Below are 15,543 nucleotides of genomic sequence, written 5' to 3'. Positions count from 1 at the left end.
AATCCTTCTTCGTGGTTATGGACCTTGGATCATTTATGATTAAAACCAGAGCCTTACAACCTCTGGTAATGATTCAAGCTTAGGTTGAATTAGAGATAGAAATTCACATGACAGTTCTCAACTCAAGTTGAGGGCTTCAGGGCTTACTGACCATCCAGCGTTCTAAACTCATGCTGAGGGCTTCAGGGCTTACTGACCATCCAGTGTTATCAACTCAAGTTGAGGGCTTAGGGTTACTGACCATCCAGAATTCTCAATTCAAGTTGAGGGCTTCAGGGCTTACTGACCATCCAGCGTTATCAACTCAAGTTGAGGGCTTCAGGGTTACTGACCATCCAGCATTCTCAACTCAAGTTGAGGGATTCAGGGCTTACTGACCATCCAGCATTCTCAACTCATGCTGAGGGCTTCAGGGCTTACTGACCATCCAGCATTCTCAACTCAAGTTGAGGGCTTCAGGGCTTACTGACCATCCATCATTCTCAACTCAAGTTGAGGGCTTCCGGGCTTACTGACCATCCAGCATTCTCAACTCAAGTTGAGGGCTTCAGGGTTACTGACCATCCAGCGTTCTCAACTCAAGTTGAGGGCTTCAGGGCTTACCTGACCATCCAGCATTCTCAACCCATGCTGAGGGCTTCAGGGCTTACTGACCATCCAGCGTTCTCAACTCATGCTGAGGGCTTCAGGGCTTACTGACCATCCAGCGTTCTCAACTCAAGTTGAGGGCTTCAGGGCTTACTGACCATCCAGCGTTCTCAACTCATGCTGAGTGCTTCAGGGCTTATAGACCATCCAGCATTCTCAACTCAAGTTGAGGGCTTCAGAGCTTACTGATCATCCAGCGTTCTCAACTCAAGTTGAGGGCTTCAGGGCATACTGACCATCCATCATTCTCAACTCAAGTTGAGGGCTTCCGGGCTTACTGACCATCCAGCATTCTCAACTCAAGTTGAGGGCTTCAGGGCTTACTGACCATCCAGCGTTCTCAACTCATGCTGAGGGCTTCAGGGTTACTGACCATCCAGCGTTCTCAACTCAAGTTGAGGGCTTCAGGGCTTACTGACCATCCAGCATTCTCAACTCAAGTTGAGGGCTTCAGGGCTTACTGACCATCCAGCGTTCTCAACTCATGCTGAGGGCTTCAGGGTTACTGACCATCCAGCGTTCTCAACTCAAGTTGAGGGCTTCAGGGCTTACTGACCATCCAGCATTCTCAACTCAAATTGAGGACTTCAGGGCATACTGACCATCCAGAGATCTCAACTCATGCTGAGGGCTTCAGGGCTTACTGACCATCCAGTGTTATCATCTCAAGTTGAGAGCTTAGGGTTACTGACCATCCAGCATTCTCAACTCAAGTTGAGGGCTTCAGGGCTTACTGACCATCCAGCAATCTCAACTCAAGTTGAGGGCTTCCGGGCTTACTGACCATCCAGCGTTCTCAACTCAAGCTGAGGGCTTCAGGGCTTACTGACCATCCAGCATTCTCAACTCATGCTGAGGGCTTCAGGACTTACTGACCATCCAGCGTTCTCAACTCAAGTTGAGGGCTTCAGGGCTTACTGACCATCCAGCATACTCAACTCAAGTTGAGGGCTTCCGGGCTTACTGACCATCCAGCATTCTCAACTCAAGTTGAGGGCTTCAGGGCTTACTGACCATCTAGCGTTCTCAACTCATGCTGAGGGCTTCAGGGCTTACTGACCATCCAGCGTTCTCAACTCAAGTTGAGGGCTTCAGGGCTTACTGACCATCCAGCATTCTCAACCCATGCTGAGGGCTTCAGGGCTTACTGACCATCCAGCGTTCTCAACTCATGCTGAGGGCTTCAGGGCTTACTGACCATCCAGCGTTCTCAACTCAAGTTGAGGGCTTCAGGGCTTACTGACCATCCAGCGTTCTCAACTCATGCTGAGTGCTTCAGGGCTTATAGACCATCCAGCATTCTCAACTCAAGTTGAGGGCTTCAGAGCTTACTGATCATCCAGCGTTCTCAACTCAAGTTGAGGGCTTCAGGGCATACTGACCATCCAGCGTTCTCAACTCATGCTGAGGGTTTCAGGGCTTACTGACCATCCATCATTCTCAACTCAAATTGAGGGCTTCAGGGCATACTGACCATCCAGAGATCTCAACTCATGCTGAGGGCTTCAGGGCTTACTGACCATCCAGTGTTATCATCTCAAGTTGAGGGCTTAGGGTTACTGACCATCCAGCGTTATCAACTCAAGTTGAGGGCTTCAGGGTTACTGACCAGCCAGCATTCTCAACTCAAGTTGAGGGCTTCAGGGCTTACTGACCGACCATCCAGCATTCTCAACTCATTGTTAGGCCTACTGCTGCTAGGTAGCTCTCTCTCTCTGCTCTCCCCCTCCCCTCTGTCTGTTCTTAATTGCAGGAGTGAAGTCTGGTGTGCGGGAGTCAGGGTTCCAGCTGCAGCTCATTCACCATAATCACCTCAGCCTTAAAGACCCGGTCAAACTTGCCACTCATCGTCAAATCATAGTCAAGACGACCATGTTAGTCTCGCTGCTGACTCAACCTGCTTGTTTTCGCTCTTTGTGTTTTTGGCCTGTTCTATTTATATTTCTCCTTTGCCACAGATTATTGGAACCTGACTCCTGCCTCCGCTTCACTCCTGCCACCACTATCCTGCTTTCCACTACTGGACCTCACATTTGGACTCACCACGGACACTAGGACGTTACGGTACCACTCCTGCTCAGAACCCTGGATCTGTTACCCTCCCTGTAGACCTGGACTTGCTCTTCCCCTATTTTTGGAAACCTGGACAATTTTACTTGGAAATAAACCTGTTAAACCTTCTCGGGCTCGGTGTAGTTGTCTGTATTTGGGTTCATTTTCAGTTTAAATCCTGACAGTATGATCTGACCTAACATGAACCCAGCAGACAGTAGCTCATATACCACCCCAGAGTTCACTCAAATTCGGACTGCCATAGCCAATCAGGGCATTTTACTTGGCCAACATGATACTTTGTTCAAGACTATTTCTAAGAACAGTCAGATGCTGCTTAATCAGGTTCAATTACTCACCAATCAAGTGTCTGCCCTTACTACCCAAGTTAATACTGCACCCCTCGTTCATGGCATACAAACTGCTCCTTCTCCCGCTCCGCCTGTTTTTCCTGCTCCTCCAGCCCAGATCAGAGAGCCTTTTGTTCCTGCTCCAGAGCGCTATGACGGGAACATGGGAACCTGTGGTGATTTTTTGACTCAATGCTCGTTAGTGTTTGAACAACAGCCACTCACCTACGCCTCAGAAAGATCCCGTATTGCCTACCTTATCAACTCTACTAGCGGTTCCGCTCGTTCTTGGGGATCAGCGGTCTGGGAGAGTCAGTCGGACGTTTGCAACTCTTACGTTGCCTTCACCACTGAGATGAGGAAGGTTTTCGACCACCCCGTACGGGGCAAGGAGGCTGCTAAACGGTTGTTTTCTCTTCGGCAGGGGTCTCGCAGTGTGGCGGAGATGGCAGTGGAGTTTCGGACGTTAGCGGCAGTGAGTGGTTGGAATGACGAGGCATTACAAGGAATGTTCATTATGCTTTGTCTGAGACTTTGAAAGATGAATTGGTGTCATATGATGAATCGCCTACGCTGGATAATCTTATTTCACTCACCATCAGGTTGGATAATCGGATTCGGGAGCGCCGCCGTGAGAGGAGTGTTAGTTCCAAGCAACCTGTCTGTCGTCAACCAACTCCTCCCCGCCTCTTCCCTACGGAGAAGGCCGAGTCTTCCCGAGTCAATACTAGGAGCACTGAACCCGAAGCCATGGAGTTGGGTCGTGCACGGTTGTCCTCAGAGGAGCGTGCACGTCGAATTCAGGCTCATGTCTGCCTGTATTGTGGAGAAGCTGGTCATTTCGTTCCTTCCTGCCCAGTTCGTCCGGGAAAAGGGCCGGCTCATCATTAATGGGAGAAGTTTTGGTGAGCCGAGCAGCGGATTCTTCCTCTTCTCCCCGCATTCTGCTCCAGGCATCCCTCCAGTGGCAGTCCCAGAATTTCCCTGTTAGTGCGCTGGTTGACTCTGGTGCCGATGAAAGCTTTTTAGATCGAGAGTTGGCTCAACAAATGGATTTAGAGACTGTTCCTATGGACCGTCCGCTGCAGGCTAAGGGTCTAAATGGACAATTGTTGACCCGTATTACTCATCAGACTGTCCCTGTTTGTCTCAGAGTGTCGGGTAATCATCAGGAGAACATTCAATTTCACATAATTGACTGCCCACAGACCCCCTGGTCCTTGGTATCCCCTGGCTCATAAGACACAATCCACACATTGATTGGGTGACAGGTAGAATTGTTTCATGGAGCACATTTTGTCATGTTAACTGTTTGTGTTCTGCTCAGACCCCTGCCAGCACTGTTCCTCAACCTCCACTGGAGTCCATGGATCTCTCTGCTGTCCCTGACGTGTATCATGACCTGGCATCCGTTTTCTGCAAACACAGAGCTACTTCTCTTCCTCCTCACCGGCCATACGACTGCGCCATTGACCTCCTGCCAGGAGCCCCTCTCCCCTAACAGTCGCCTGTACAATCTCTCCTGCCCGGAGACGGAGGCTATGGAGAACTACATTCGGGACTCCTTGGCGGCAGGTATTATTCGTCCTTCCTCGTCACCTGTAGGAGCGGGATTCTTTTGTTGGGAAAAAGGATAAGACCCTCAGACCCTGTATTGATTTCCGTGGACTTAACAACATCACCATTAAGAACAAATATTCTCTGCCTTTAATTAATTCTGCTTTTCCCCTCCTTCATGGTGCAACTATCTTTACGAAACTGGATCTACGAAATGCGTATCACCTGGTGCGCATTCGTAAAGGCGATGAATGGAAGACTGCCTTCAACACACCCTTGGGACATTTTGAGTATCTGGTTATGCCTTTTGGTTTGTCTAATGCCCCTGCTGTTTTTCAGGCACTAGTGAATGATGTCCTTCGGGACATGTTGAATCGCTTTTGTTTTTGTCTATCTGGATGATATCCTGATTTACTCAAAGTCCTCCCAGGAACATGAACTGCATGTACGCCAGGTGTTGCAAAGGTTGTTGGAAAACAAACTATTTGTGAAGATGGAGAAATGTGAATTTCATGTGTCTGAAACCTCTTTTTTGGGTTACATAATAGCTCAGGGGGAGTTGCGGATGGACCCAGCTAAGATCTCTGCTGTCACGGACTGGCCAGCCCCCTCCACCCGCAAACAATTTCAACGATTCCTGGGGTTTGCGAACTTCTACAGGAGGTTCATCAAGGACTACAGCCGCATTGCTGCGCCACTCACCGCTCTCACCTCCATCTCACTACCGTTCGCTTGGAATGAAGGGGCCGAATCAGCGTTCAAAGAGCTGAAACATCGCTTTGCCTCGGCTCCCATTCTGATGCAGCCTGACTCCGACCGCCAGTTTGTCGTGGAGGTGGACGCATCCGACACTGGGGTAGGTGCGGTGTTGTCACAACGTTCACCTGAAGATAACAAACTGCATCCCTGTGCTTTTCTTTCACGAAAACTTTCTCAGGCAGAGAGGAATTATGATGTTGGCAATCGTGAACTGCTCGCCGTTAAGCTGGCTCTCGAGGAGTGGCGGCATTGGTTGGAGGGGGCGGAACAACCCTTCATCGTTTGGACGGATCATAAAAATCTTGCATACATCCAGTCAGCGAAGCAGCTCAATCCCGTCAAGCCAGGTGGGCACTATTTTTTGGTAGATTCAATTTTTCCCTGTCTTACCGTCCTGGGTCACGCAACGTCAAGCCTGACACCCTGTCTCGTGTTCATTCTGCTGTTGATACTGGTAGTAACCCTGAAACCATCTTGCCTCCTACCTGCAGTATTGCTGCCATTACATGTGACATCGAAGGGATTGTTAGACAGGCTCAACATCTACAAGCTGACCCTGGGAGCGGTCCTCCTAACCGGTTGTTTGTCCCTGAGTCTGTTCGCTCCCAGGTACTTCAGTTGGCTCACTCGTCTCCCCTTACCTGTCACCCTGGAGTTACTCGGACCCTTGACTTTTTGCGAAGGAAGTTCTGGTGGCCCAGGATGGAGGCAGACACTCGAGCCTTCATTGCTGCTTGTACGGTATGTGCACGAAGTAAGAACTCCACCCAGGCCAGCGCTGGTCATCTACGACCTCTGCCAATACCCAGCCGTCCCTGGTCCAACATTGCATTGGATTTTGTCACTGGACTTCCCCCCTCGTCTGGAAAGACTGTCATTCTTACTATAATTGATCGTTTTTCTAAGTTTGCTCATTTTTTGGCCCTACCTAAACTGCCCACTGCCAGAGAAACTGCTGATATTTTGGTTGAATATGTGTTCCGCTCTCATGGTCTACCCACTGATATTGTCTCTGACAGGGGTCCCCAGTTTGTCTCCCAGGTATGGAAAGCTTTCTGTAAAGCTTTGGGCATCACATCCAGCCTGTCCTCTGGATATCACCCCCCAGACCAACGGGCAAGCCGAGAGAGCGAACCAGGAGATGGAGACCGCTCTCCGCTGTGTCACAGGGTCTAACCCTGGGTCACGGAGCTCCATGCTCCCCTGGGTGGAATATGCTCATAACACCTTGACTAACGCTTCCTCTGGTTTGTCTCCCTTTCTGTGTGCTCTTGGTTATCAACCTCCCCTGTTCCCTTCTCAAGAGAGGGAACTGGCGGTACCCTCGGTGCAGTCCCACATGCGCCGCTGCTTCAAGGTCTGGAGGAAGGCCAGGGTAGCTCTGTCCCGAGCTTCGTCGTACATGCAGAGGCAAGCCAACCGTCACCGGTCCCAGGCTCCCGGTTACTCTCCTGGTCAAGAGGTATGGCTTAAGTCACGTGATCTTCCATTAAAAGTGGAATCTAAGAAGATGGTGCCGCGTTTTATAGGACCGTTTAAAATATTGTCTATTGTTAACCCCTGCGCGGTTAAACTACAGCTTCCTGCTTCCCTACGGGTTCATTCCACTTTTCATGTGTCCCAGATTAAGCCTGTGTCTGTTAGCCCTCTGTGCCCGCCCTCTCGTCCCCCTCCTCCGCCCAGGGTCGTGGGTGGGGGTCCTGTCTACACTGTCCGGCGACTTCTGTATGTTCGCCGCCGGGGTCGTGGTTTCCAGTACCTGGTGGATTGGGAGGGTTATGGTCCTGAGGAACGTTCCTGGGTTCCCAGGAGCTTCATTGTGGATCCTGCTCTGGTCCGTGATTTTCATCGGTTACATCCTGATAAACCCTGTCGGCCGCCGGGTGGCGTCAGTAGAGGGGGGGGGGGGTACTGTTAGGCCTACTGCTGCTAGGTAGCTCTCTCTCTCTGCTCTCCCCCTCCCCTCTGTCTGTTCTTAATTGCAGGAGTGAAGTCTGGTGTGCGGGAGTCAGGGTTCCAGCTGCAGCTCATTCACCATAATCACCTCAGCCTTAAAGACCCGGTCAAACTTGCCAATCATCGTCAGATCATAGTCAAGACGACCATGTTAGTCTCGCTGCTGACACAACCTGCTTGTTTTCGCTCTTTGTGTTTTTGGCCTGTTCTATTTATATTTCTCCTGTGCCACAGATTATTGGAACCTGACTTCTGCCTCCGCTTCACTCCTGCCACCACCATCCTGCTTTCCACTACTGGACCTCACATTTGGACTCACCACGGACACTAGGACGTTACGGTACCACTCCTGCTCAGAACCCTGGATCTGTTACACTCCCTGTAGACCTGGACTTGCTCTTCCCCTATTTTTGGAAACCTGGACAATTTTACTTGGAAATAAACCTGTTAAACCTTCTCGGGCTCGGTGTAGTTGTCTGCATTTGGGTTCATATTCAGTTTAAATCGTGACACTCATGCTGAGGGCTTCAGGGCTTACTGACCATCCAGCGTTCTAAACTCAAGTTGAGGGCTTCCGGGCTTACTGACCATCCAGCGTTCTCAACTCAAGCTGAGGGCTTCAGGGCTTACTGACCATCCAGCGTTCTCAACTCATGCTGAGGGCTTCAGGGCTTACTGACTATCCAGCGTTCTCAACCAAAGTTGAGGGCTTCAGGGCTTACTGACCATCCAGTGTTCACAACTCATGCTGAGGACTTCAGGGCTTACTGACCATCCAGCGTTCTCAAATCATGCTGAGGGCTTCAGGGATTACTGACCATCCAGCGTTAAAAACTAATGCTGAGAGCTTCAGGGCTTACTGACCATCCAGCGTTCTCAACTCAAGCTGAGGGCTTCAGGGCTTACTGACCATCCAGCATTCTCAACTCATGTTGAGGGCTTCAGGGCTTACTGACCATCCAGCGTTCTTAACTCAAGTTGAGGACTTCAGGGCTTACTGACCATCCAGCATTCTTAACTCAAGTTGAGGGCTTCAGGGCTTACTGAACATCCAGCATCCTCAACTCAAGCTGAGGGCTTCAGGGCATCAAGGCTTACTGACCATCCAGTGTTTTCAACTCAAGTTGAGGGCATCAGGGCTTACTGACCATCCAGCGTTCTCAACCCAAGTTGAGGGCTTCAGGGCTTACTGACCGTCCAGCGTTCTGAACTCATGCTGAGGGCTTCAGGGCTTACTGACCATCCAGCATTCTCAACTCATGCTGAAGGCTTCAGGGCTTACTGACCATCCAGCGTTCTCAACTCAAATTGAGGGCTTCAGGGCTTACTGACCGTCCAGCGTTCTGAACTCATGCTGAGGGCTTCAGGGCTTACTGACCATCCAGCATTCTCAACTCAAGTTGATGGCTTCAGGGCTTATTGACCATTCAGCGTTCTCAATTCAAGTTGAGGGCTTCTGGGCTTATTGACCATCCAGCGTTCTCAACTCAAGTTGAGAGCTTCAGGTCTTACTGACCATCCAGCGTTCTAAACTCATGTTGAGGGCTTCAGGGCTTACTGACTATCCAGTGTTCTGAATTCATGTTCAGGGCTTACTGATCATCCAGCGTTCTCAACTCATATTGAGGGCTTCAGTGCTTCAGGGCTTACTGACCATCCAGCGTTCTCAACTCATGCTGAGGGCTTCAGGGTTTACTGACCATCCAGCGTTATCAACTCAAGTTGAGGGCTTCAGGGTTACTGACCATCCAGCATTCTCATCTCAAGTTGAGGGCTTCAGGGCTTACTGACCATCCAGCATTCTCAACTCATGCTGAGGGCTTCAGGGCTTAGTGACCATCCAGCGTTCTCAACTCATGCTGAGGGCTTCAGGGCTTACTGACCATCCAGCGTTCTCAACTCAAGTTGAGGGCTTCAGGGCTTACTGACCATCCAGCGTTCTAAACTCATGCTGAGGGCTTCAGCGCTTATTGACCATCCATCATTCTCAACTCAAGTTGAGGGCTTCATGGCTTACTGACCATCCAGCGTTCTCAACTCAAGCTGAGGGGTTCAGGGCTTACTGACCATCCAGCATTCTCAACTCAAGCTGAGGGCTTCAGGGCTTACTGACCATCCAGCGTTCTCAACTCATGCTGAGGGCTTCAGGGCTTCAGGGCTTACTGACCATCCAGCATTCTCAACTCATGCTGAGGGCTTCAGGGCTTCAGGGCTTACTGACCATCCAGCGTTCTCAACTCATGCTGAGGGCTTCAGGGCTTCAGGGCTTACTGACCATCCAGCGTTCTCAACTCATGTTTTTCTCTCCTCTCATCCCGATTCTTTCATTCAAGAGATACGGATCCTGTTGATGAACAACTAAGTCCAGACATCCTCTGTGATCAGACAAATCTAGTTACTGTAACAACACAATTCCTGGAATGAATTATCGTTGTTCAATTCATTTGATTATTCTTGAATCTAACCAAATGAACTCCCAATAGCCTAGGCTATATAATTGTTTTATCTATTGCTATCTTGGTAATTGCAGCCATTGAGGAAGATTACAGAGGAAATGAGGGTTCAATAAAATACTGTTATGTAATATTATGGTCTACTCTAGGCTTTACCCCAATGGATACATATTTTGTCTTATGGTTGAATATACTTTTTTTTTTTTTACAGAAATGATTCATATACAGTTGAAGTCTGAAGTTTACATACACCTTAGCCAAATACATTTAAACTCAGTTTTTCACAATTCCTGACATTAAATACTAGTAAAAAGTCCCTGTCTTAGGTCAGTTAGGATCACCACTTTATTTTAAGAATGTGATATGTCAGAATAATAGTAGAGAGAATGATTTATTTCAGCTTTTATTTATTTCATCACATTCCCAGTGGGTCAGAAGTTTACATACACTCAATTAGTATTTGGTAGCATTGCCTTTAAATTGTTTAACTTGGGTCAAACGTTTCGGGTAGCCTTCCACAAGCTTCCCACAATAAGTTGGGTGAATTTTGGCCCATTCCTCCTGACAGAGCTGGTGTAACTGAGTCAGGTTTGTAGGCCTCCTTGCTCTCACACGCTTTTTCAGTTCTGCCCACACATTTTTTATAGGATTGAGGTCAGGGCTTTGTGATGGCCACTCCAATACCTTGACTCTGTTGTCCTTAAGCCATTTTGCCACAACTTTGGAAGTATGCTTGGGGTCATTGTCCATTTGGAAGACCCATTTGCGACCAAGCTTTAACTTCCTGACTGATGTCTTGAGATGTTGCTTCAATATATCCACATAATTTTCCTTCCTCATGATGCCATCTATTTTGTGAAGTGCACCAGTCCCTCCTGCAGCAAAGCACCCCCACAGCATGATGCTGCCACCCCCGTGCTTCACGGTTGGGATGGTGTTCTTCGGCTTGCAAGCCACCCCCTCCAAATATTTCCAGAGGACATTTCTCCAAAAAGTACGATCTTTGTCCCCATGTGCAGTTGCAAACTGTAGTCTGGCTTTTTTATGGCGGTTTTGGAGCAGTGGCTTCTTCCTTGCTGAGCGGCCTTTCAGGTTAAGTCGATATAGGACTTGTTTTACTGTGGATATAGATACTTTTGTACCTGTTTCCTTCGGCATCTTCACAAGGTCCTTTGCTGTTGTTCTGGGATTGATTTGCACTTTTCGCCCCAAAGTACGTTCATCTCTAGGAGACAGAACGCGTCTCCTTCCTGAGCGGTATGACGGCTGCATGGTCCCATGGTGTTTATACTTGCATACTATTGTTTGTACAGATGAATGTGGTACCTTCAGGCATTTGGAAATTTCTCCCAAGGATGAACCAGACATGTGGAGGTCTACACATTTTATTCTGAGGTCTTGGCTGATTTCTTTTGATTTTGCCATGATGTCAAGCAAAGAGGCACTGAGTTTGAACGTAGGCCTTGAAATACATCCACAGGTACACCTCCAATTGACTCAAATGATGTCAATTAGCCTATCAGAAGCTTCTAAAGCCATGACATAATTTTCTGGAATTTTCCAAGCTGTTTAAAGGCACAGTCAACTTAGTGTATGTAAACTTCTGACCAACTGGAATTGTGATACAGTGAATTATAAGTGAAATAATCTGTCTGTAAACAATTTTTTGAAAAATTACTTGTGTCATGCACAAAGTAGATGTCCTAACCGACTTGCCAAAACTATAGTTTGTTAACAAGAAATTTGTGGAGTGGTTGAAAAACGAGTTTTAATGACTCCAACCTAAGTGTATGTAAACTTCCAACTGTAACTGTATCAAAGGTTTCATCTTATAGCCTGCATAAACCATCTTATAGCCTAGAGGGGGCGCGTGCGCAATGTCAGCGCACTCGCGCGTGTTCGATGGTGACCTTTTGTTTCTCGGCGCTGTCAGGTACGAAAAAGGTGACGAGTTAACAACAACGGAGTCGGTTGGTAGCGGACTACCGAAAACAAACGGTCGGATGAGACGGTGTGCTCTGACTATCTGTCTGTATAGTCTTCACCGGTCCTCACACACAGCTGCACACACACACAAGACGCGCGCAGTAGCCTGCTGCCAAATCGTGCGGTCTCACACTCGCATACTCTCTGCTATCCAGACAGATACAGCAATGGGAGATAATTACTGAGGCAACCACGGAGAGATACACGCTAAGACCGACTATGGCTGTGGACGGTAAGAGCGCTGTTTCATTCATGAAACGACTCATTTGAATCATTGGTCAACCTTTTCTAAAACAGAGATAAGGGTATTTGTAAATAGGCTGTGTATATTTGTATTAAGCATTAGGTTAAATCAATAGGTGCTTCTTTCCTTCCCAGATCGGTTGTGGGGGTTATCTTTTCAACATCAATAACAGCATGTTTGCTCAGCTTATTAGGGGGAATGTATTACGATGTCAATCAACTGGGGGACTTGTGAGATATCCTCAGTTCTTTGTCAATTTTACGTAAAGGTCAACATCCATATAGGAGAAATAACGCGGTACATTGTCTTTCACAGTTCCCCTCAGAGCAATTTTCTGATTTCTCATGTTAACATTTCTAGGAAGTTTGGACTTGTATATCAGTAGTTGGTCACTGTATGTCCGCTTGGTGAGATTTATGTCAGTAGCCTCAGTCCATTAAGTTCTCTTTCATAAGGAGCTTGACTGTGTCCTATTGGGTTTTCATGGGTGAGCTTCACATCGCTGTCACGGTGTCCGGAATACCATATCCAGATTCGTATGTAGGAGATGTGGCATTTTTCTATTTAGCACAGTGTTAATGGTTTGAGTAATTTAATCGTTAGCCCACAGCCCACTCAAGACACACCATGTCCGTCCATCCGTCTTCGTGAGAAGCGCATGACCCTTGTCCGTAGGGCGGGTTTCATTGTGGTGCTGAAAGGAAAGCAGAGGGGATTTCGCAGCGGTTGAACTGTTCACAGTGGTCCTCAAACAGGATGGATGTGTAGTGGATAAATTAATTTGTTCCATTCCTAAAGTTTTGGTTCATAATTCGGCAGCATATTATCTGCTTAATGTTACAGCCAATGGTAACATATAGCCTAACCTAATACATCATTACTTGATTATAACTTTAGGTTTCTTTGGGATTCATTGTAACAAGTAGCATATCTAGCACTATAACATTTGGTTTGATTTAATTCTAGCCGAGATTAGACACTGAGAGTGTGATTTTTCTCTCCTCACTATACTGTTGGTGGGACAGTAGCCTACTAGCCATTCCTAGCTAAATGAGTAATCAGAGGAATAATCAGTTAGTCAGAGAGCCTTCTTCCCTCCAGGCCAGTGCAGTGTCAGGTCTATCTCCTCCTTTCTGTTCCTGCCTGCTGGAGCAGGTTAGCACTTCATTAACATGGCTGCAGGTAGAGGTAGGCTGCAGCACAGAGACATATTGTCCTATCTATAATTAATCTGCAGTTTACTTAAGCATAATTCATTTTGCACTGCTGCAGACCCTAGCACCATGGCATTACCATGTGTGTGTGTGTGTGTGTGTGTGTGTGTGTGTGTGTGTGCGCCCCTGTAGCTTTAATGAGTTTGGGTAGTCTTGGTATATGAAGGCTTTGCCAAACCAGGGGTTGGCAACGCTAGTCCTGCGGACTCAGGACCCACAGTGTCTGTTGTTTGTCTATCTGTGAGTCACTTCATTGATCCATGTCACTGATTGGCTCAGAGAGTGCTCACCTAGTTTCCATGTCTGAAACAGAATGAAACACTGTAGTCTTCCTGTTGTGTATTTATTTGATATCCGCCCTGAGAGATGTCTGGTTGAATCTCCAATGACGTCTGGCCGTATCGTCACATCTCATAGGAAAGTTGAAGTTATCAGGTTGGTGAGATGTCTGATTGAATCTCCAAGGACATCTGGCTGTATTGTCACATCTCATAGGAGAGTTGAAGTTATCAGGTTGGTGAGATGTCTGATTGAATCTCCAAGGACATCTGGTCGTATCATCACATCTCATAGGAGAGTTGAAGTTATCAGGTTGGTGAGATGTCTGATTGAATCTCCAAGGACATCTGGCCATATCGTTACGTCTCATAGGAGAGTTGAAGTTGAAGTTATCAGGTTGGTGAGATGTCTGGTTGAATCTCCAAGGACATCTGGCCGTATCGTCACATCTCATAGGAGAGTTGAAGTTATCAGGTTGGTGAGATGTCTGGCTGAACCTCCAAGGACATCTGGCTGTATTGTCACGTTTCAAAGAAGCAACAATACAAATGCTGACAAACCTTGACACAATTTTCTCCATTGAACATTTCTCCCGACTGATTGTCCCTGTGTGAAAAGCAGCACACGGTGTGTATAAAGAAGGCCCTTATCAGAGAGAGAGCAGCACGTCTGGGCTTAGAAACCCCTCCTCCCCTATTTCACACCACAAACAGGCATGGGTACGCCCAGCAGGTAAGAGGGTGTGCACACACTCCTCTCAACCTCATCTCTCCATATCTGTGTCTGTGGGTGGGTGGACTGATAGACACAGTCCTGGAGAGGTTGTGTCCAGGGTTGTGGTCAATTCCATTTCAATTCAGTCAAAACAGGAGATGAATTGGACAGTTATTACAACTGACCCTGGTTGTACAACTGTACACTTGAATCTTTTACAGTTCTCTGACCAGAGCTGGTAGATTAGATCTAAAGTCAGTGGCCATTCAGTAGATAGCCATTATAAAAACCAACCCACGTATTGTTAGCCCCTAACTGAAAGTGTGTGTTTATCTCATATACATTAAAACCTGTAGATAGTTATAGCATTGACGTCATCCACATATTCCTATGGAAACTCCCGATGGCGCATGAAGCTGGAAGTATTTGATTTTGAAGCTGAATGGGGCAGAATGGCACAAAAACAAACGGCAAGGATCATGGTGAAAGTGGCCGTAACTAGCAAAGGATCGTGGTCGATGTAATTGTTTTCATCCTGCCTGAGCGAGTCAACCCAACGCTGCTACATGACGTCGGCGTCAATACCGGAAACCCCATAGACATTGGTCAGCCCCTCTATCTCCACTTGACAGGCGTGCTCTCATATGACACACCAACTCTTTAGGTGCACTCACAAAGAGCGTGCATGAGGGCGCGAGTCTCCTCGTAGCCTGTCGGGCCGTGATTAGTCTGTGTCAGCACGTGGATCACTATTTCATTAAATATCTCGATTTGTAGCGAACTTTAAAATAATTCACCCTGGAGATCGAACTTGGTCGTAATTAACACATTTTAGAGGCCAAAACGGGCGTAAAAAAATGTATCGTAAATTACCACTAGGTTTCCACACAGTAGCCGACCAGCAAAGCTCATGACTTCACGCTCCAGACCGGACACTGGGGGCCTGGTTTATCTATTCAAACATCCTTCCAGACATAGGGCCCTATTTTCGGCTGGCGTTAAGGCGGTGCTAGTGTCAAACACGTTAACTGCAATTTCATCATGTAAAAACTGGCACACTGACATTTTCCAGCCCTAACGCCAGGTTCCGCAATTTACCTGTTTTATATCACTTCGCTTGCTACTCAGATGGGCGGGGTGGAAATATTTGAGGTGTGTCCTTAAAAGCATGATCCAAAGTGCTAATTTCAGGCAGCGCTGAAACCAAAAGCTGGTTTTAGCGGTAACGCAGTTGGTTATGGCATGCATTTTTACAGCGGAAATGCAGCCTATCCAGCCGTGACGCACACTGCACATATGCACATGGAACAAGGGCAGCCCAATGTGCTTTT

General features: G+C 47.7%; 1 protein-coding gene across 1 annotated transcript in view; it reads left to right on the top strand.

The window, feature by feature from the left end:
* Positions 1-11,717: 11,717 nt before the first annotated feature.
* Positions 11,718-15,543, top strand: part of LOC121545317 (sterile alpha motif domain-containing protein 10-like) — a 132,111-nt gene continuing 128,285 nt past the window's right edge. Inside the window, exon 1 of the mRNA XM_041855731.1 lies at positions 11,718-11,993. Coding sequence (XP_041711665.1) covers positions 11,981-11,993 — 13 coding nt within the window. The 5' untranslated portion in view covers positions 11,718-11,980. The remainder of the gene's footprint in view (positions 11,994-15,543) is intronic.

The sequence above is a fragment of the Coregonus clupeaformis genome, chromosome 30, assembly GCF_020615455.1.
Source record: "Coregonus clupeaformis isolate EN_2021a chromosome 30, ASM2061545v1, whole genome shotgun sequence".
In the NCBI taxonomy this organism is placed as follows: domain Eukaryota; kingdom Metazoa; phylum Chordata; class Actinopteri; order Salmoniformes; family Salmonidae; genus Coregonus; species Coregonus clupeaformis.
Note: the sequence above shows the minus strand (reverse complement) of the source record. Positions and strands in the feature narration are given on the sequence as shown.